Source organism: Tasmannia lanceolata, unplaced genomic scaffold (genome assembly GCF_043159265.1).
Source record: "Tasmannia lanceolata isolate RefF3 unplaced genomic scaffold, GAP_Taslan_0.1 ptg000020l, whole genome shotgun sequence".
Classification (NCBI taxonomy): Eukaryota; Viridiplantae; Streptophyta; class Magnoliopsida; order Canellales; family Winteraceae; genus Tasmannia; species Tasmannia lanceolata.
This window is the reverse complement of record NW_027518697.1, coordinates 11,593,293-11,615,661: the sequence shown is the minus strand read 5'-3', so window position 1 is coordinate 11,615,661 and position 22,369 is coordinate 11,593,293. Positions and strand designations below refer to the sequence as shown.

General features: G+C 37.2%; 1 protein-coding gene across 2 annotated transcripts; it reads right to left on the bottom strand.

The window, feature by feature from the left end:
• Positions 1–1,155: 1,155 nt before the first annotated feature.
• On the bottom strand, positions 1,156–20,782 carry LOC143854351 (uncharacterized). 2 transcript variants are annotated; one of them, XM_077364245.1, is made up of 15 exons: positions 20,500–20,782; positions 20,371–20,406; positions 20,150–20,263; positions 16,036–16,119; positions 15,776–15,894; positions 15,262–15,363; positions 14,283–14,399; positions 14,120–14,185; positions 13,053–13,119; positions 11,789–11,842; positions 7,193–7,282; positions 4,269–4,310; positions 4,114–4,149; positions 1,481–1,701; positions 1,156–1,406 (listed from the first exon to the last, which is right to left on the bottom strand). In XM_077364245.1, exons 1-14 carry the CDS (start codon positions 20,587–20,589, stop codon positions 1,582–1,584), a joined length of 1,137 nt encoding a protein of 378 aa, XP_077220360.1. In that variant the 5' UTR covers positions 20,590–20,782; the 3' UTR covers positions 1,156–1,406; positions 1,481–1,581. The 2 variants fall into 2 exon arrangements, with proteins under 2 accessions (XP_077220360.1, XP_077220361.1); XM_077364246.1 differs by lacking the exon at positions 20,150–20,263 and having other exon boundaries at positions 20,500–20,780.
• Positions 20,783–22,369: the final 1,587 nt, after the last annotated feature.

Below are 22,369 nucleotides of genomic sequence, written 5' to 3'. Positions count from 1 at the left end.
ATTGATTGTCTAATTGCATAAGAAACAAGACACATTTCCCAAGAATCTTCTTCTTATTTAAAAGATTGGCAATATAAAATATCTACAACGGCCATGTTTTTATAATAGGTTACACTTTTTTCTAACCAGCTGTCAAGAGCTATTACAATTACCAAAAGCTATTACCCCAGTTGTGATCTACTTTTCTTGTGAACAGTCTCAAGATCACAGAGGTTGAAAGCTATTTCATTTGTCAATCACACAGTCTATCTTCATTTTCTTCTTCACTATTTGAAACAGGCAAATCTTCTGTCCTTGGCTTTGTAATTTTCATGTCGATAGGAGGATTGCCTTCATTTGTGGAATATATGAAGGTTTGTGACGATCAATGCATTTAGTTAGCAACACCATTTCTTAGTAGAGAGAAGATCCTACTGGAGGAAATTGACAAAATTTACAAGATCGAGACTCATCTGAAAAACCTATGATTCTGCATGTTAGTAAATGCATTTATCGAGCAGGTTCTTTTTTATTTTTTATTTTTTTTGCTGCCCAAAGAGAGAAATAGACAAACAATTGAGAAGTTCAGGGAGATGTAATCGAACCAGAGAAATGAAATGGGGTGGGCATTGAAGGAACAAAACTTAGCTCCATGATGCCTTGGAGGAAGTTTGTCATAAGGACGACGTGGCCCAGTAAAAGACTGACACCTGGCGATTCACTCATGTGGAGGTAAAGTAGTGGGCCCCACCTATGGATGGATTTGGGTGAAGATGGCGGCCCACTCATGGGTTTAAATGGTGGGCTCCACCAGATGCATGGGTTTGAGCAGAGTTGTGGGCCCTACCATGTAAAACATGTGGATCAAGATGGTGGGCCCCACCCACATCGTCATTATGGACAAACTTCCTCCAAGGCTAGTTTCCTCCAAGGCATTCTGGAGCGAAGTTTTGTTCTGAAGGACGATGGTAACTTTCAAAAGAAATGGCTTACAACCCGCCCATGACATATGCCAAAAAATAAGGCAGTCTGGTCTCCAAACTGGTCTCTTTCTTGCCTCTAATCTTAAATCTTTCTAAGGTGCAGACAACTGCTGGTCTACTAGATCAACAGAGCTGATCACCATGAAGTGCGAAATGTATGCCTGGTCAGACCAGTTCACAAGAACACACCATGTACAAACATATATCACTATCAAATGGGTTCAAACCCACTAACATATAAACCAGAACAAGAAGGCAACTTTACAACCACATAAATGCCAAAAAAGACAGCCAAATAGTGGCAAAATATGTAGTGAAAAAAACCCACAGATCAAAATTCTTACTTCCAAAATTTCCACATCAAATCAGTCATTTATTGCAGAACAGCAACATGAATAGGCTGTGGATCCCAATGTAAGAATATGCTGTATCTCTGACAAAACCCTGAAAAAATCTGGAATGAGATCACTAGTGAAGATCAAAATCTAATTATAGACTGAGCGTAGGATACAACTCACCCCCAAACCGTCAAAAGAGGCAGTGCCACTGAATGAAATGGGTAAATGGTGGAAAAACCTTCCCAAGAAACTTGACTAATATCAGCAGTGCAAATCATTCTTCAGCTTGCTGCTCTTCTGTTTAACCGTTGGAAAGGATCAATCCAGTCCGCATCTTCCCTTGCAGCTCGGTCCCACCTCCGTCGGAATATCTCAAGCTCGGCTGTTGACTGCCTCCTGATCTGTAGTTCAGAATTATATCAAATGAGAATCTACAATTACTAAATACCAGCCACTTGAAATTAAAACAGGCAATCTTTCGACGTAAAGAACTCGCTTGTTTGGCAATGCATGTCAACTCATGTTGATACAGCAATAATGGAAAACTGCATTTGTTAGTTCGTTTGTTTCTTCTCCTATTCTTCTGTCATTTTCACCACTCAATGCACACCAATATGGTGAACATATCCATATGAGCAATGCCAGAGTCAACCATGTAAAGTTCCCACTTGTGCAGGTCAGTTTTGTTTATATACAACCCAAAACCAAAAAAAAAATCTATGGGAAGGAATCTAACTGGAAAAGAAAATGAATTACTCAAAAGGGACAAGGGAAAGTGTAAGCACAACTTAAGAAATATTGCCACCATAGTTCTCGAAGGGATTTATAAATAGTATAAGAAATTAGAATATATTGAATCAGTATCAGTTGAAAAAACAAAACATAGAATAGATTTAATTGAAGAAAGTCGGAAATATATCTATTAGTTGAAAAGTAAAAATAGATTCATCTCTATAAAACTCTTATGGTCTTAACTAATTTTTTCAGGCAAGCATTACAAAATAAATTAGTGTTTAGAACAATGAAACAGAAAATTTTTTTTTTTTTTGAAAGTTAACAATGAAATAGATTTGACAAAAGCAAAACTTAAAATATGCTTAAAATGTGAGTTAAGATCTTATAGACATGTTTTCCTTTCTGTTTTTCATTTGAACAATGTGAAGGGATAATAAATTCGTGGATTTGAGATGTTTTCATACACAAAAACATGCATACATATCCCAACTATATACCAAATATCAACACATTATATGTGGGTAAGTACCACACAACCATGAAGCACTTGTACAAATTATTAGAAATGCAACACACAAGAACTAAAGAAAATACAAAGAAACAAGTAAAGAAACCAAAACAAATAACAAGGTGCGAACATCCAAAGGGCAACAAAGGGTCATCTTCTTCCCTAATCAAGGAGAAAAATACAGTGAATAAAAGAAATACAGAAAGATGTTTAAACGAAAAAGTAAATGAAAATCCAATCCGACCATGCGCAAGTAAACGAAAAAGTAAAATAAACACAAACCACACAATTTTATTTTTTTTGAAAGGTAAGCATAAACCACAAGATGAACACCGATATTTACGTGGTTCGGCCAAGATAACAATATACAAGGATTGTAATGGATTTAACTCGAGAACCACAAACTCGCAACACTTTTCTTGCTTCTCAACCAAGATCATACACAAGAGAGTAGCCCGAGAAGAAACCCAATAGAACAACCAAGAGAAAAGCCCAAGAAGAACCTCTCTTCCTCTTTCTGCTTATCTCTTTCTCTTTCCCGTCTCTCATTCTCATTCCTCTCACCCCTTGAAGGTAGCCGACACACCACAAGCCTGCAGCCACCACCCTCTTGTGAAGCTACAACTCATAAGAGTAAACCAATAGCCATTTATGCCTTAGGTTTTAATTTCGGTTTCCCACTACAAATGGGAAACAAGGCGAACTTTCTTCTTTCTTTCTTTTTCAGATTTTCTCCAGGGAAGAAGACCTTTCTCTTTCATGAGATGGATAAGGAAAATCCCTTTAGAATATCTTGCAGAGACTTTTTAAAGGTCCTTTTAGGAACTCTTCCCAGAAAGGGAGGGAGAAGACCTTTCTCTTCCGGGAGAAAGATGATATAGATGGCGGTTTCCCCCCAAAAGATAAAGACGGTAGTTCCCCAAAAGAAATAAGGCATTTCTCCTTTGGGAGAAAGAAGAAAATCCCTTTAGAATATCTTTCCAAAGACTCTAAAGGACCCCTTAGGATCTCTTCCTAGAGACTCCCTAAAGGGAAAAGACTTTTCTCCTCCAGAAAAATGATAATAAAGATGACGGCTCCCCAAAGGAAAGATGAAAAAGTTTGGAAAAATGAAGAAAGTCCCCAGGACAAAGAAATTCCATCCGAAATGATCTGTCAACAAAAAATCAGATCTTTCTAAAGGATAATTAACTAAAAATTGTATTTGGATAGGGAACCTCTTAATGGATAATCAGAGGTATTTTCTTTCTTCAAGAAATATAATTAACGGCCAATAAAGCTGGAAGTGTACGATCCCTACCAAAATTAATAAAACCTCTTCTCGTAATAGGGAAATTTGATCCCAATTTATTTTATGTGTGATTCTCTTTTCATGAATGTGAAATTTGTTGCGAACAGGCTCACATTATCTTGGATAAGCCTTAACAAGAAAACCACATTGACTGGATGAACTAACCATTAATGGCCTACAAATTCGCTCTACTATGGTTCTATGCCTTATGCCCATGTCTAAGTTAAATTAAAAACTATAGACAATTGCGAACAACTTGAATAGAAGAATGTTTCTCACCTGCGATCTTAAATTAATAGATCTATCACTTTGTGCCTGAAAGTAGAGAGAGAAAAACATTATTTCCAATTAGTACCAAGTTCTAGCAACTGGAGAATGAAGCCAAAATATTACCGGGAAAGAACAGGACATAGTTCTGCATTTAAAGGATTTACCTTCATTGATAAATGATCCGGAGAACTTTGACCCGAAAGTGGCTGCAAATATTTGAAAGAAAAATGTAGTGAGGGGAAAAATGACAATCTTTTTTGGAATAAATGGAGCCATATATATCCATTTGGTAAAAAATTATACAGAGAAGAAACAGATAAAGAAAACCTATAAATTCTTGGCATTGACGGACATGCAAATTTAAGATGAATTATCAATTAAATCTTGAGTCACTAAGACAATACTGATGAGAACAGGCATATTAGGAATGAAATCAGAGTTGAGGCCCTAGAGGCCTTGATAACCAGACACGGATATAAATATTGGCTTGGAGACAAAAACCGATAGACGAGATCACAAATTTCAAAATCCAGGTCGTGGATACGGATAAGAGTATCCCAAACCATAAAATATGACACAAAATACGTTTAAATAAAATACCATGAAACTTAATTAAATTTAACTCAAAAGATGGAATCAATAATAAATTTAAAATAGGATCTATAAGAGCCACAATTGTCAAAATTAATTACAAATTATGTGACCCTAACAAGAAAAAAGCATGATAGCTAAGTTGAAGAGAGGAGAAAGATATATGTTTGAAACATGGTAGTTATTATGAGCAAAAGACATATTAATGACATATCTGGTACGGAGCAGTGGGCATTGTATCTACTGTGTGGGACACGATACTCTGGCCTCCGCAAGTATCGGGTATCAATTATCATAGCAGGTGAGTAAGATGTAAGGGTCAAGCATGGCTTTAAATTTCCACCGAAACCGACACAAAATGACCGAAATGTTTCCATTTCCATCTCCACCGAAACTCATTACCAAAACTGAAATGCATAATGAAACCAAAACTATAAGTCTACTAGTGATATACTATATCTATGTGTTACATAATTATATTTGTATGATTGAATGTGAAATGTGGTATATGTATAATATGTAAGTACTTACATAAATTACATGTGGAATGTGGTATGTACTTGAATATCAAATATGATTGACAACACATGTCGTTTGTTGTTGTTAAACCATTATGGATGGTTGTCTTGCTTGTGTGATGCTTTCTAAGTATGCATTTGTGCTTTTTCTAAAGCTTCATCTTTAAATTTTATGATTCGCATATGTTTCCAGATGTTTCTATGATTTTACAGGAATTACACTGAAATTTCCAATTGAAACTGAAATGTTTCCGCTTCCATAGCAACCTAAACTGAAACCGACATTTAAAATCTTGGCGTCAAGGCATTGAGATTACAGGAATGATTCAACAAAGAAACATTTGGAATAACTCAAGAGCATCACATGAGCTATTCCAAAAACTTCAAGCCCTCAGTGCATGTCTGTTCATCCTATCACTATCATCACCACTACCACTACCAAGGCCTCTATGATAAAATGGATACCAGTCTTATATGGTCTATTTCTCCAAAAAAAAAAAAAGATTTTATACGGTCAAACTTTTAATGATTTGATGCTCTTACATACCTGGACTTAAACCTGCCAACAATGGCCACACTCTTTTTAATTGATATATCCTCCGGTCCAACAAAGTTATTGAGAGTTACTTTACTCCACAATGTTATATCCTCTTAGTTTCTGAGAGTATACTACATCATAACACTTTACCAACCAACTGTAAATTTCTCTCAAGAAGTAACAAGGAGAACATTCATGTGGGCAGCCAATTTAGTACGCTTTATTTATTGGCTTCTGGAATTTCACCCCTATCAATTAGAACATGGCCCGAGTAGTCCTGCATTAATACTCTAGCTGATTTCTGGTTAGTTAGTTGGAGGCACTAATTAAATCCTACAGTCCATTGGTGTAAAAAAGGATGTGAAATCTACGATACGAAAACCACTTTTTTTAATGTTGAATGTGTCCGATTATGAATAATTGAAGGCCTCAAGAGAATTTTCCAGATTTTTCTGCTGTTGTCCTTAAATGCCTAAAATAGTAAGCCATGGTTTTTTGTGCATCCTTAGAGAAACCAAGTGCCATGAGAAAAGGAGCATTGTTTCAATATCATGAAAAGGAGGACACAGAGACATAGCAGCAAAGGCAAGGCATGTAGCTTTACTAAAACAATATAAAATTGAACCAAAAAGAAAATCACATGGTCTTACAAAGCTGTTCAAGAAATTTTCTGAACTGGGATGACACAGTGGAGTAATTGAAGCTACTCCAATTTCGGAAGTTCTCAAAACATATAGATGTAAACTAAAATTTACTTGGGAGGTGATTGTCAGTCAAATTAAATCCTAGGTCTGAATGTGCAAGTAACTAACTTTCAGAGAGGAGAGTTAGTTTCCATATATCTTACTTTATGGTCATGTTCTAGTTCTTTTTTTCCTTAATGAGCTTCTTGCTTATCTCTAGCATGTCGTGGACATGTGTGAATATAATCAAGTAACATTGGAGATCTACCTATTTCCCATCCTACAGAACACTGAGTGAATCAGTTAAGGGGAGCAGGAAGAGGGTAATGTAATACGTTTACTGGCATAGTTCCTTCTCTTCTCAGAATAAATAGTAATAAAGCAAAATCCAGAGGAAATAAGGCAGCACCATACTACCATAATAGGGTGCTGAACAGAACTTCATATTAAATGCCTGAAATCAAGTAAAATTAACAGGATAAAATTATCTTGAAGGACACAATTCAATATCTCAAAGCTGTAACACATAAAAAAAATGACACTTCAATAAATGTAAATGAATGTATAATCACTTGCAATAGCAATTTCTACTGGTAAAGTGCCTGTTTGTTTTAGATTATGACAGCCGATTGTGGGGTCCCCAACCAATTATTGGACTCAAATTTACTGCAATTTTCGGTCCAATAACCGGTTGGGGACTCCACAATCGGTTTTCAAAATCTAAAACAAACAGGGCTAAAGAATTAACGTCTTCCAACCTTATGTGCAGATGATCCTCCCAAGGATGGTATCCCCTGATGAATAATGAATTCACTGTCAATCACTCCAACCTTCTTGGTTTGGTCCCCCTGACATTTGAAGTGATATACAATTTATAAATCTCCTTTTCTCCCATATGCATGTATGTTGGAATGAAATGAACCACACATCCTAGCAATATGTCACCATTTAACTTCACCGAAATGGATAGAGGTTTCTACGCAATTAAGTTATCAAATTAAGAACTTTTTCATCGAAAATCAAAGAATGACCTCAAATAACATATTTCATTTTTTGTTCTAGTTTTAACAAGAAGTTCAATGTGTTCAAAGGTAAAATGTTATCCACCAAAGTTTCAAATCTAAAAATTTAAGAATGGAATTTACAAGAAAGTACTAGGAAATATCAAGGAGCCAAAATATTCAACGAATCCAAAAGAAACCCACTGCAACCAACATTATGAAAAACAGTTGATTTTCTGAAGGTATAAAACAGTCATTTCAGAAATTTTTGTTCACAATTATTTACAACATATAGACAACGATACTTTATTAGAGTATCATCCAATGACGGTGATCAAAAGCATATGTGGAGAACTTTGATGCATAAACTTGATCATATGCCTTGAAATCAAACCATATCATGGGTGTGAGTGGTAGCTAGATACCAAGTCTCGCATACATAGACACACATACATGTCTATAAGTGCATGTGTGTGTGTAGGGAAAAGTGATTGTGCTCGGTCGAGTAGATGAGATTATATACTCGGTCGGGCAAAAACAGTGGGGCCCCACATTGATTGGATGATCCAAAGCATTCATTTGATGGGCCCTGACATAGATAGGGTGTGCCCGAAAATTCAGCTTAATAGGATCATCCTAACCCTTCGATTTGTGGAGGTTAAAAATGGACAGATTTGTGGAAATTATACCCGCCCATTTTAACCAACCCAAATCGAAGGTTTGGGATGATCCTATTGAGCTGATTTTTTGGGCACACCCTATCTATGTTAGGGCCCATCAAATGAATGCTTTGGATCACCCAAACAATGAAGGCCCCAACTGTTTTTTGCCTGACCGAGTAGATAAGTTATCTACTCGATCGAGCACAATCACTTTTCTAGCCGTCCATTCTAAAACTCCACAAATCAACAGATACCATGATCCTATGGAGATGATTTCTTAGGGACAGCCTACCTATGTTAGGTCCTATGGAATCAATAGGTTGGATGAGTCAAACAACATGGGAGATGGCGTATATAGAGGGCTGCTCAGGCTGAGCGATACCTCAAAAACCTTTTCCTATATATATATATATATATATATATATATATATATATATATATATATATATATATATATATATATATATATATATATATATATACAGAGAGAGAGAGAGAGAGAGAGAAGAGTTCCTACTCTCCAGAGTAGAGAGTAGATAACTTATCTACTCCGTGGGCTTAACATACAGTGGGTTCCACATTGTTTCGGAGATCCAAAGCATTCATTTGATGGGCCCTCGCATAGATAGGGTGTGCCCAAAATATCAGCTCCATGGGATCATCCCAACCCTTCGATTTGTGGACACAAAAATGGACGGATATAAACCTTCACAAATCTGTCCATTTTTTGCCTCCACAAATCGAAGGGTTAGGATGATCCTATGGAGTTGATTTTTTGGTTACACCCTATCTATGCGAGGGCCCATCAAATGAATACTTTGGATCACCCAAACAATGTGGCCCCCACTGTATTTTAATTCCAAGGAGTAGATAAGCCATCTACTCCAAGGAGAGGAACTCTTTTCTCTCTCTCATATATATATATATATATAGAGAGAGAGAGAGGAGTTTCTACACCTTGGTATAAATAACTTATCTACACACTAGCTTAAAATACAGTGGAGGCCACATTGTTTGGGTGATCCAAAGCATTCATTTGATGGCCCCCTCACATAGATAGGGTGTGCCCAAAAAATCAGCTCCATAGGATCATCCTAACCCTACGATTTGTGGAAGTAAAAATGGACGTGTGTGATATCCGCACAACCATTTGTTGACAATGGGCAAACTTGCCTTGTTTACATTGTTTAACCAGACTCAATGGCTATTAAAAATCCCAAAAAGCTCTCAGCAGCCAATTAAAAAGTGTAAAGCAAGGTGAGTTCTCCCCATTATCAAAACATGGTTGTGCGGATTTCAGTAGCCTATATGTGTGTGTATTATGTATCTCGTCACTGTCTAACATAATAAAAGATGCTCACCCCCCAAGTCTCCAACTATGATTTCATAAAAGACTGGCATGTCATTCTCTAGGCACTCACACTGTGCTCGATTTATATGCATGTTGGCACTGTCATATTCTTAACAGAAGATGCCATGCTTCACTAAGGCTTCACCGCATTTCCATTGTTACTATCGAAGGTCAACAAAAGGGGATTCCCTTATGACCAGCATGTCCAATCATTGTGCAGTCACCCTGTGGAAGTCTACCATGAGAGAGTTCCTCGAAATCAGCATTTCCATTACCTGAGTATCTATCCTCCCGTGGAAGTCAACCTCGAGGGCTTTCCCTTCAGAGTAGTATGTCCATTCGTCGGGGCCCAACCCCATTGAGAGCTAAACACAGGGGTTTCCCCTAAAAACCAGCATGCGTGTACATTTGTTAGGCATCCATCCTTTCTTGGAAGTCAACTACAAGGGCCTTGTTCTTATGACTTCATGTGCATTTTCCAGGCACCCATCACCTCCCTTCCCAAGTTGGAAGTCAACCACGAGGTTAAGAATGGCGTGTCCAAATTTTCCAAACAGCCCTTATTAGAAGTCAATCACAACTCACAAGGCTTTCCCATAAGACCTTTGAAGCTAGGGGAGGAGGTACAGAAACTCAGAAAGTATGACGATGGAAATAGAGCACAATACAAGCTAGTTTTTAGTGGGCTTAGTAGGACTAGGAGTGGACAAGGAAAAATATGTTTGTGGCATGTTGTGGCTTCTAAACATGTCCATTCATCAAGTGTCCAATTCATGTTGCAAGTTAACCATGGGAGCTTTCCATTAAGACTGACATAACGTGTCTTTTTTATAGGAATCCAACCCCTCTACTGGAAATCAACCACAAAGGGCTTCCCCGCGAGATTACCATGTCCATTTGGTGAGCATTCGCCCTCTGTTCGAAGTCAACCATGCGGACCTCCCATCAAGACGGCAATGTCCATTTATGCATGAACACTCATGGGAAGTCAAACACAAGGAGACCTTTCCTTGAAGAACATGTCTGATTTCCAAGCATCTACACTCCCTTGGAAGTCAACTACAGAGCATTTCCCCAAAGACCAGCATGCCCATTCACCAGGCACCCACCCTCCTTTGGAAGTCAACCAAAATGAGATTTTCGCAAGGCTAGCACTTTCATTCAATGGGCACCAATTCGTCGTGAGGACGAAAATCACGAAGAACTTTCAGTTCATTGGCGTGGAACAAGTCTCTTATTCTTTAACTTTTATTTTCATCATTTTATTTGCAGCCTAATTTTCAGGCATCAAATCTTGCCTGCCTGGCTTGATTTTGGAATCATTAGAAAGGTTTTTCGATTACCTATCTAACGAGCCTAAGATCACGCGATTTGGACGTGATTTGACGAAGTTATTGTCAATTTACAGGCATGGTATGTGTCTATTACGGGATTTCTATTTTAGGGCTATTTAGGTCAAGGTTTTAGTTTTTATTTAAGTTAATTTAGACGGATGGTTGGGATTAGTTGCTTAAGTCTTAAGTTAACTTTTAGGGTTTCTTTTTCCTATAAATAGATATCATGAAAGCATTGTAGGGGACTTCTTTGATTGATTGAATGAAAGTTTGCCTTTAGGCTTTTGAGTTCTTTGATAACTTTTGAGTATTTTCTAGTTTCGCTCTAAGAAACTCGACTTCGACGGGATAGAAGTAAATCCCATCCCCTTTGACGGTGATCAAAGTATTCTATTCCCTACAACGGTGATCAAAGGACCCCTTTAATTGTTTAGTTTGTTTATTTTGCCTCAACTGCCGGGAAACAAAGAACCTTCTGGGTTTTGAACTGCATCGTTGGTATCAGAACAAATTCTTTCCTTGGGTTGAAGAAGTTTGGTAGAGACGTTTGCATGGATTCGCGATTGCTACAGAGTATCTTGGATCAAAAAGGAGAGTTGCCGAATGCCAAGATTGGGGGGTAAACCCCGACTTGAAATCGTTTTATTATTACTGAGAGCAGGAAATCATAAATCGGGAGTCGCCCTTGACCTATGTACCAAAACTGGATAAACACTAAGCACAGAGTACTAAAATAAATCTCAGTCAACCAATCAGATAGTAACTGCATCAAAATCACAGTAGCGGTGATGAACCTCAGTTACACTTGGGGAGAGATCAAGAACTAATTCAAATAATTGTTTCATAATCAATAAAGAACATTGAAGCGCCAAACAAGTGGAGCATTTTCATTTACTGGTCACAATAAGAAAATACTGACAATAAGGGTATTTGCCCTGATTGCTAATTAAATACAATCTACATTATGCATTTCTAATCAAACAACTGCATGGGTGAATATCCTCACCTGAGCACAATATCCAAGCTTCATGTCCAAACCCCACCCGTGAATTAAATCGTTCTGCAAGAAATAGAAAAAAGGACTGGATTGACAGGTTTGCATATATTATGAAAGTGTATAATTGAAGATATCAGTATCCACCAGCATTTATTTATTCCTTAATGTAATTCATTGGGAGCTAGGAAAAGTTATTTATCTAAAGTACTGAATCATCATAATCGGTTCAGTTACTTTATTTTCTGTTGACATCAGAAAATCCATTTATGTCCAGAGATTCTTGTAGACTTCATTGAAATTAGCGTGAAATGCATTGTTTCACTTTTTTCCTACATAATTGAATCTAAAAACAGCGAATTCTCCGACAAAATGGCCTAAAAGAGGTCCAAAACAGCAGGTTTTCCACCGGATCCGCTGTTATTCCATGGTCCTAATGATGTCATCGTTATTAAAATTGTGATTTGATAGAATTGTCCAATTGTGATTCAATTCACACTAAACTTTATTCAAATTGCAATGTAAGACCACAGGTAAAGAAGAAGCCTACTTTAATTGCACCACATTGGGTTTACTCACATTATTCTACAATTGGAATAACTAAATCAAACAAAATAGTATGATTCCTCTGAAGGGTAAGTAACATCACTATATTTTTCCATTTCTTTTCTTTTTTCATTTCACAATTTTTTTTGCCTTTTGTTTTAGTTAAATTTCATACAAGGTTATTTTAGCACTTATGCTGCCCTATTCTCCCAATCTTTCTTTCAATTGAGAGAAACATGGCAATTTTGAGGCTACTTGGATTCAGAAACCACATACTCCAAAACCATTAATCAGATTTCAAATCCATTTGCTTAAGGGTTTTCTGCAGTGAAAGGGGAACTGACGGTTTTATTTTCTGCAAAGATGAATGGGGTGACCTATTCAAATCAGCCTCATTTTCAGCATTTGTTCATCCATGTTTTAGAGGCTTCTTCAAATGCTATCTTCCCCTTCGTGTCCTTCATTTGCTCAATTAAATTTATTGGGTCGAAAGAGCAAATCATTCCTTGGATATGAGAGTAAAGTTCAGGTCCTAAAGTTCGTCATGGTCTAGTAGATGTATGGCTCCTCCTTTGATCCCAACCATAGCTGAGAGAGAATTGTTCGTAGGAATGAAAAAGTTAAAAGACCTATGCAAAAACACGAAAATGATACTTTTTTTTCATCAATCTTAAGCCACAGAAAATACTTGAAACAGGATTGATTGAAACTGATGTTCTTAGAATTGTACTTGGATGAGATGCCATACGCAACGCCAAGCAGCTCGAGAAAACACCGGTGCCATCCCTTCCACCCATCTGTACAGAGCATAGTTTCACAATCATTTCATCGTAAAAATTACCAACAAAGTATTGTATAAAAATATTACACGAATGTTTAATATTTAGGTAAAGTTTTGTATATAAGAACCATAGGTTGCTATTCAAAAAAAAAAGAACCATAGGTAAGATGGCAAATGAGAGTGAAAGGGAGAGGTTTTTTCTTGAAAGTTAAAGGTAGGGACAGGGAGAGTTCAAAATAAAAAGGAAATCCAATATGAGAAACACAAAAGGAACTAAAGTAGAGGTCAAAAACAAAAACAGAAAATTCACTCCTATTAAACATTTTTGTTGTACCATCCTAATTAAACATTATTTGTTCTAAATCAAGTTAAAAGATTTTGTAGATATAGTATGATTCTCTTAAAACAGTGACAAATTACAATACATCACAAATATCTCTAGGCAGATGATATCAACACTCCCTTGTTTTGATATCAGCACTCCTATCTTCATTTTAAACTTCTATAGTTGACTGTTGATAGCATTTTGAAAATTGTAACAGGGGAGTGGAAATCAACTCCTTTTATAGAGAGTAGTCAGTCCATTGAAAATATAAAATCAGAGGAAACAAAATTGTGCATGAGTTTCGTTGAAGGTCCATTTTAGATTACATGACAAATAAAAGAATCAGTCCATTCTAATTTTGATATCAATTCAATTCAAGGTGCATTGAAGCCAATCAGGAATCAAATATGACAAGATTGAAAGAATGACAGACCTTTAATTATGCAGAATAATTTGAGAAATATTCATCTAAATATTGACTGACTGGGTTAGGTTTCCAATTCAAGAAAGAATCATCGAACCTTTCGTAAGCTTTTTCAGCTTCTTATTAGAAAAGAAGACTCATCCGACCTAGGATGCATCTTAAGGTCAATGCTAAATGGCTTAGAAACAGTATGAGTCTTTATTGATGTGAGTCTTTAATGTTGTTTGACTCTTGAAGTAGCTAAGTGCAACAAAAAATAAAACTTACCCAGTACATGGAGGGCCTCTACTTTCATCTGAGCAATTCAGGCTCCCACGAAAAGCATAGACTCGCCTATATATTTAATAGCAATCATCAGTTTCACCTGAAAATATCAAGATAGGTTCTAAAGATATAATATGAGATTTTGTACAAACATTGCTTTACCTACCTATGGACCTTCCCCGTTTTATTGCGGATGGTAATACGGTGATGTATTTCAGATAGATCAGGATCCAAAGCGGGCTGTGAAATCTCTAATCCTTCCGAAACCATTATTTGCAAATACCTAAACAGGTAATCATTGACCCATATGAAATCAAATGCAGAGAATGCATAAGACCCTGAGAGAGATTTTAGCCAAATGTAGAAGAGATGGATGCATACAGGTAAGTAAATGCCTACAAAATCAAATGAATAGAACCCCTAGGAGGCTATGTGGAAGTATCGACGTAATTTCATAGTCATTCGGTCTGAATGCTACATGAAGAACAAAAGCCAGATGATGGAACGAAGAGAACTAGGATGTATAAGATCATAACATGAGTGATTCGGCAGATTTAGATTCCTATATATCCACTCATGTGGTACTTCATCATACGACATATAAGATCCATCTGTCTAGATATCATCATAGTAAGAAAATGAATATCACTTGCTCATCTATTAATTATGTATGACTTACTATGCAACGTGCTAAATCTTAAAATTGATAAATCAACTTAATGAACAAAAATTAGTGGAAGCACAATATGGAAATCAAATGTATGCCTCTGTGATAATATAAAATTTGATATTCACCAAAACACATAGTTAAGCATTAGTCTTATTATACTCCTATGATGATAATAAAATGAGCAACCAACAAACATCTTAGCTAATCATTGCAGAAGAGAAGGCTTCATGGAAGAAAGCGTAAGGACATAATCGAAATCTAAATGCAATGTTCTTGCAGAAAATAACTAACCAATTCGTAATAGTTTTACAAATAGCTTAAACTTCTTTTTGAGATTTTAGAGCTCCAAATTCTAGTTACAAATATTTGTGTACGCCAATCAACTTCAGATATACATAAGGATCCAGATATCCAAATTGATCCACATATCAGCTTACGGTAAGAATGATATGTATCAGGCATATCTAAAGCATACCTTCCAGGGTGGAAGTTCTCCACTCCTAAATCTTCATCCCATAGAAAGATGTAGTCATAGCTAGATACAACATCTGGATGTAAAAAGCGCTTGGCAAACCACCTGCAGCCACAAACATGAACCCATCAGCCCAATATTTCTCATCAAATTGTCAAAATACACAGTTTCAAATCCCTGAAGAACATCACATGACAAGTTACAAGCTACAAAATACAAGATGGAAATATATTTGATCACAGAGTAATGGCCCATGGATAACCTTCTTCACAGGAGACATACCCTTAGATTAATTATGATAGTGTAAATGAACATTGCAAACTGCACCACAGAACGGAAATAGCATGCAAAGAATGTGGCAGAATTTTCCATAAAATACATACTAATCAAAAACACATATCTTTTAACGTGGTATATTGTTAACCACAAAAAAATGCAAGCGAAAAACTCAAAGGTAACAATCTTTATGAATCGTGAATTTTCTTTTCTAGAGATAATATAAACCATGAAACATTACCATTTTGTTTGGTTATGAGCAAGTACATGTATTGCCTTGTCACTCCACTGCAGATCACGCCATCCATCCACATTCCCATCGTAATGAAAAAGCATAATTGAACAATTCTCTGAGAGAAACTGAACTAAACAAAGGTATAATAATTTGTAAGCTCTGAATTTCAATGGCACAGAATATCTGAATATGATATCATCATACTTAGAAGTTAAGATATCAAATTTGGAGTCCTGTTAAAAAAGAAAGTTGCAGTAAATGAATACCTTCCGAACTATAATGTCTACATTTTGCTTCTGCTTAATACCAACAGGTATTGCCAAGAGGGCACTGTAGTTCTCACTGCTACTCTGTAAATCACACATAAAGGGATACAATGAGCTAATATTAACCTACAATCTTTAATACAAAACTGATGACATTCCTTTTTTACAAGAACAAAAGAAGCAAACCAATTCACAAGGATGAAATTTTCGTACCAGATCTCTTTTGAAATTTATCTCAAGTGGTTGTATTGTTAATGCAAACTTAAATCTCTATTAGAATGTATTATGAATCCCTAGTTCAACAGAGAAGGTTGTTTAATCACTTGATGAAAGAAAGAATCAGTCTTGATTCATGAGTAGGTTACCAGTGGTTTTTGACGCACTGTACCGTGGAAAAATAATGCAATGCATGGCCCACATGCATTACACTGCAATACGTGTGAATTTCATTGGCAGCAACATGCACATGCACATGGACATAGGCAAGATGATGACATACACAGAGATGTTGGAGTTCTTCTCACAACTCCAATTCATTGTTTCCTTATTTCTTTGCTTACTTTGTTTGACTATGACTATTGGTTTACTAGTTTGTTGTTTTGTTTTTTAGTAGTTAGATTTCCTACAACATAGGACTCCAGTTTCCTTAATCCTCACAACTGTTAAAAACCAAGGACTCTCTAAGAGACTAAGACTATTTGTCCATGACGTTCCAAGAGAGAGGATGATTAATTTTTTTGTTAATACGAATTCTTTGGTCTCTGTGAAGAGAAGAGTAGTCTTCTACTTCCACTTTGTTTTGATTTTTCGAGATTATAGATCTAGAGCTTCAAGTAATGCTCTGATTTATTCTTGCATCTCTACATCTTGTTGCATTCAAGATCTAATCTATCACCACCCATCTGTTGATTGATCTAGATCAGAAACCTCTTGCTAGATCAGTGATCTTCATTGAATCATCCACGACGAGTACAACTGCACAGATCAGATCTATCTTCCCCGTACATGTGATCAAGCTTTCCTTGCGTCAGATCGACATAATTTGGTAACAACATCAATAGCATGACACTGAGTGCATCCAAATGGCTCGTAGTCTCTCATCTGAACGGATCCTGTCTCACATCATTTGGATCATTTGGTATCAGAGTGATCCATCCCACATCATTTGGTATTAGAGCACTAGGTTGATTTCGGAGGTTCGAACTCTCTACAAGTGTCTGAGGAATCAAAGCCGCCACTAGGATTTTGATGAGAAGAACAAAACCTATGCAGCGTTTGCGCAGAATAACCCACTTTCTCGCTATGTCAAACAAGAGTTTCTTGATTGGGCAAATGCTGTAGAGAAATCTTTTATGCAAGACAATCTGAGCGAAAAGCAAGATGATCAGATGCACCAAGATAACTAGAATCGGACGAGCCAAAGATTTGTGGATACTACTGGAACAAAAACCACACAACTTGGGGAACCCACCCTTCAGCCATTGGGAAGTTCGGGCTAGAAGGATACATGAGGAGAAGGCCCTAAAGGCCAAAGTTTGCCGTAAGGCAAGCCGCCTATCATAAAATCCAAAATATGTAGCGAATGCACCGAGCCAAGCATGTAAACAAGAAACATATCTCTTCCACCATAGCCATTCAACGTTGGATTCGTCAGAAGTTTGCTCATGGACAATACTTGAGAATCAAAAGGGCCACAAAAGTCATCCAACGCAGTGTTTCAAAACGCAGGTCAAAATGCGGCCGAAGAAAATCCTAGTCAACTCGGCATAACGAGGTCGAGTACTCGGTTGACTCAGCTGAGTACACGGTTGACACAGTCATAACTCGGGGGAGTAAAAGGAGTTTTTTATTAACTTTATAAGGCAAAATGCGGAATGCGGCCAGGGGAAACACGGAATGTGGCCAAAGAAAAAAGGAGTCGACTTGGGGGAGTCAAAGATGATGCGGGGTAGTTTTGAAACTATGATCCAATGCACTTAAAAATATCACACCGCTCGACATAGTTCATATGAACATCAAAACCCACCAATGGAAAATCTACAAGTTGCCAACACAAGATTGGGGCGTCAAGTGGAGGAATTGACATGATGTAAAAGATAGGGCTGATAGGGCTGTTTGCTAAAAGTTGCAAGCTTAGGATGTCCTAAGGTGTGAGGAGGAGGGGTATTGGATCTACAGGTTTCAAGGTAGACGTAGGGGTAAAGGGTGAAGGTTAAACGTAAAAAGATTGTGAGAAAGCTTAAAGATGGAAGGCAAAGGTAGGTGGTGGATGGTCAAATCAATGAAGATTTAATGGCGGCCGTGGTTGCAGCCTTGCAGGTTTATAAGGAAAAAATATAAAGGAATAAGTGAGAAGAGAAGAAATTCAAGCACAAAGAATCGAAAATAAGACACTTCAGCAACTGCTGCGCAGGGTAGACAATCCAAGCTTAAGAGGAAATCGATTTCATTCAACTGAACTTTAAGTCCATAGGTCACACGATATTTACAGGCAACTCAAGCCCTATGAAAATTCTAATACTAACAAAATAACATTATTAAGATCCGATAGGAACATGCCATGTGGCAAAGAGACTTTCAAATCCTAATGACTTAAGGACTCTTATCTGGACTTGGTCAAAGGACATTTTATAAAAAAAAAAGTAATACTTAATCCCACATAAATAATAAGTGAGGCCTTTGTGACCTACGCTATGAGTTCACATTAGGCCACAAGTGTCTAATGGGTTGGGGTCATTAGTGATAATGGCACTCCATCAATTATGATGATTGATGACATCAAATGATAATGACACCCCCCCCCCATGATATTGACACCCTAATGAAGGATTTGGGAGAATTTCAATGCCTTCTTGGTATTGAAGTGGAAAAAGAAGAGAAAGAGATCCATGGATCTCCTTAGCAGGTTTCATATGCTGAATGTGATACCTACAATTTATAATAAGAAGGCTAAGAAAGCTATTTATGGGCTGACACAACCTTCTAGATCATGGTTTGAGAGGCTAAATTAAGCTCTTCAGGTCAAAAGATAAGAAGAAGGGTATGTGATAATTCAATATTTTACAAGCATACCAAGCCGGGCACAGGTCTCATACTAGTTAATGTTGATATCATTCTTAGTGGAGGAGATAATGCATAAAATAATATGTTTAAAGGTAGACTTGAGAAAATTTCAACATGAAGGATCTGAGAGACTTTCACTGCTCGGCATTAAGTGGAAAGAACGAAGAAAAAAAGTGATGCCTCTTGCTCATAAAAAGTATGCTATGGATCTCCTTAGTAGCTATCAAATGCTGAACGGTAAGCCTAACACGACAGCAACAATTTATAATAAGAAGGCTGATCAATAAAATGGAGAAAAAGTGCCAGAAGTATGTGTGTCAGTCTATGCATGATCCAAGACAACAACACTTACAAGTTGTTAAAAGAATCATGAAGCGACTCAAGGGAACCTTGACTCGTGGTTTGTTATATGAATTAGGTTAGAAGAAAGTAGTAAAGTTGGATGTAGATGTTGACAGGGCAAGATATTTTGATACAACAAGGTCAATTACGAGTTATTTTGTCGTATTAAATGATGTGTGGTTTCATGGAGCAATAAGATGCAATGTGTGGTTACATGATGTAGTATAGAAGTAGCGAAAATCCACATGCAATGGTCGGCCCAAAGTGGGATCACATGTGCCACGTGTTTGCCAAGTGGGCCACACGTGCGGGGGAGTGTTAAAGTATAAAAGATAAATAACGCCTTTCTCCAACAGCTTAAGCTTTTGGAGAAGTTGGTAAGTTAACACCCATTACCCTCTTCCCCTCAATGAAAACATATGTTTTGTAAAGGGAGACTATGAAATCAAGAATAATCAATTCAATAAGCGCCTTTTTACCGAGAAGAGGAAAGACCCAAGTCAGCAAAGAAGGGACAAAAGATTGAGAAATTGGTGGCATGAATGTATTGCCCCATAGGAGAAGAAGATCTAACAAGTCATGACATATCCAATTAAGGCTACCAAGTTTCAAGTTCAAACTAAAAATGACAAGCAATTGATAACAGGGTGTTGGTCGGTTTGAAAAATAAAAGGAAAAAAAAAAAAAACTCGTGGGATAGAATAGTTACTTTTAACCTTGAGTTCTTATCCCACAGAGGTTTGAGTTCCATATCAGAGGTGGATTCCACTATACCACGAGGTAAAGAACCGGAGAATTCAAGCTGCTTATTATAATCCTTATGCTGAATAAATGAAATCACAAATGCATATCAAAACTCAAAAGTAGATTTAAAAAAAAGTAGTAGTAGTAGTAGTTGTAGATCTAGTTCGATTAGTTCGTGTAGTTTACCTCAGTAGAGGTGAAAAGGTGCCACCGACTCTCCATCTGATATAGCCCATAATAGAGAGATTAAATGGTAAAAGGGAAAGCCATATATAGAGAGATATAGAGAGATTTGAAATGGGAAAGAAATAGAACCTTGATATGTTCATATTGAAGCCTTGTTGTGACAAAAAGGACTAAAGCCATTAAAGCAGTGAAAAGCCCAAATGAAGTTCGTGATTTCATGGCTAATCAGTCAAAACAAGTCCATCGATCTTCTGACAATTGAAAACCCAAATGCTCTCGTCTCTATCAAAATCTTTAGATCCGTCGTTCTTTCAAAACAAGGAGATTGAGAGATGAAAGGGGTGATGATTATGAAGATGCAAAGGGACAATAGGTGGCTTTGTATCTGTCTATTTTTTTATTTTATACAGCGACAGACACCGGTCAGGTTATTGATACGTGTGGCTTGCGTCGGTTAGATGTAATAATTATTATATGTGCGAAAGTAGTGGCGTGGGGGATTTTATGCTGCTTAAGTTAGGTCCATTTACGAGAAGTGGTGCGAATTATCCTACGAGGGTGCGAATTTATAATTAAATACTATATCCATAGCAATCGCTTTTTTCCCGGATTAAGTGTAAGCCTTTGAAAGATCTGAAGCATATGTCGGGGACCTTAGCATTTAGGTTGCTACTGGGGTCGGTTTTACTAGACCCTCATTGACCCGACCCGAAGGATACAGAAGGGCTCTTGCTTTAAGTTTTATTTTTAGCCCGACTGTGAAGTGGGGGCCTTTAATTTGTTTCCTTCTTTTGCTTGGGCCTTCCAAAGCTTTTATGATCCCAACCCTTCAGAAGGAAGCAACGGTCTATATTCATAGCCACAGATTGGAGAGTTTAAATCACCCAATGCATAGCCACAGATTGGAGGGTTTAAATCACCCAATGGGAGTAGATTTTGGCGCATGGCCTGTTCATAGTAAGGCCTAACAGATTAACTGTTTGGATCATAGAAGCGGTGTTCCATTTGTACTTCTGCCCGCTCATTTTCATGTACAAAATTACTCGCATCCATATGAATGGCCGAATCCGAATGGGCCATGAAGGATGGTATGTTGCACAATATGAAAAGTATTGTGGCCAAAACCCACCGCTAACAACACCGGTCCATCCACCGCACACGGAAAAATTCAAGATCTTGCACTAACAAGATGGGGAAAAAATATGCCAACAAACTATAACTATAGATGACGCAAAAGAAATAAATCAGGAGCAACCACACAATGACAGGAATATACATGGTTCAGCACATTGGGTTACATCTCAGACAAGGTAACGGAAATCTACTATTTAGAACCAAATAGTACAATGTTACCTTCATACCAGTAAAAGCCACTAAATCAATCTAAGCTTTTATGCAACCAAAAAAGAACCCCCAAATCTCTACACCGAGTATGACGAAAAACCCTCAACATTATTCTTGAGTTTCAAGAAAAAAACTAATGGAGAAGAAGAATGCAAGAAGAGGAACACACCTTAAGCAACCAAGAAGAATAACCTAGCTTTTGCTTCACCGCAAAAGCCCTCCTAGAGCTCCATCTCAAAGCCTCTCATTTTTCCTTCTTTCTCAAACCCTTTCTCACCTATACAAACCATATATGTTGATGAAAGAATGTTACTTTTCTTCAATAATTGTGAGAGTTATAGTATAGTTCACAAATAGTCAATTTTTTTGAGAGTATAGACATGAAAACTATATTCCCTTGCAATCTCGATTGTTCCTTACTCTCAAAGCTTTCATTATTGCTTCCTATGCTGCTCTAGCTCATCATGCTCTATAGATCCCTGTCAAAAACCAACACCAAAAACATCGGGGACCAGATAATCATCTATATCTAGATTTTTGTTTGTTTGGCCACTCACCAAACCAATTCACTGGTTCCTACAAACCAAGAATGTGTCCACAGCTCAAAAAACTAATATAGAACGGACTCCACTTAATCACATGTTCTCATCTCTAT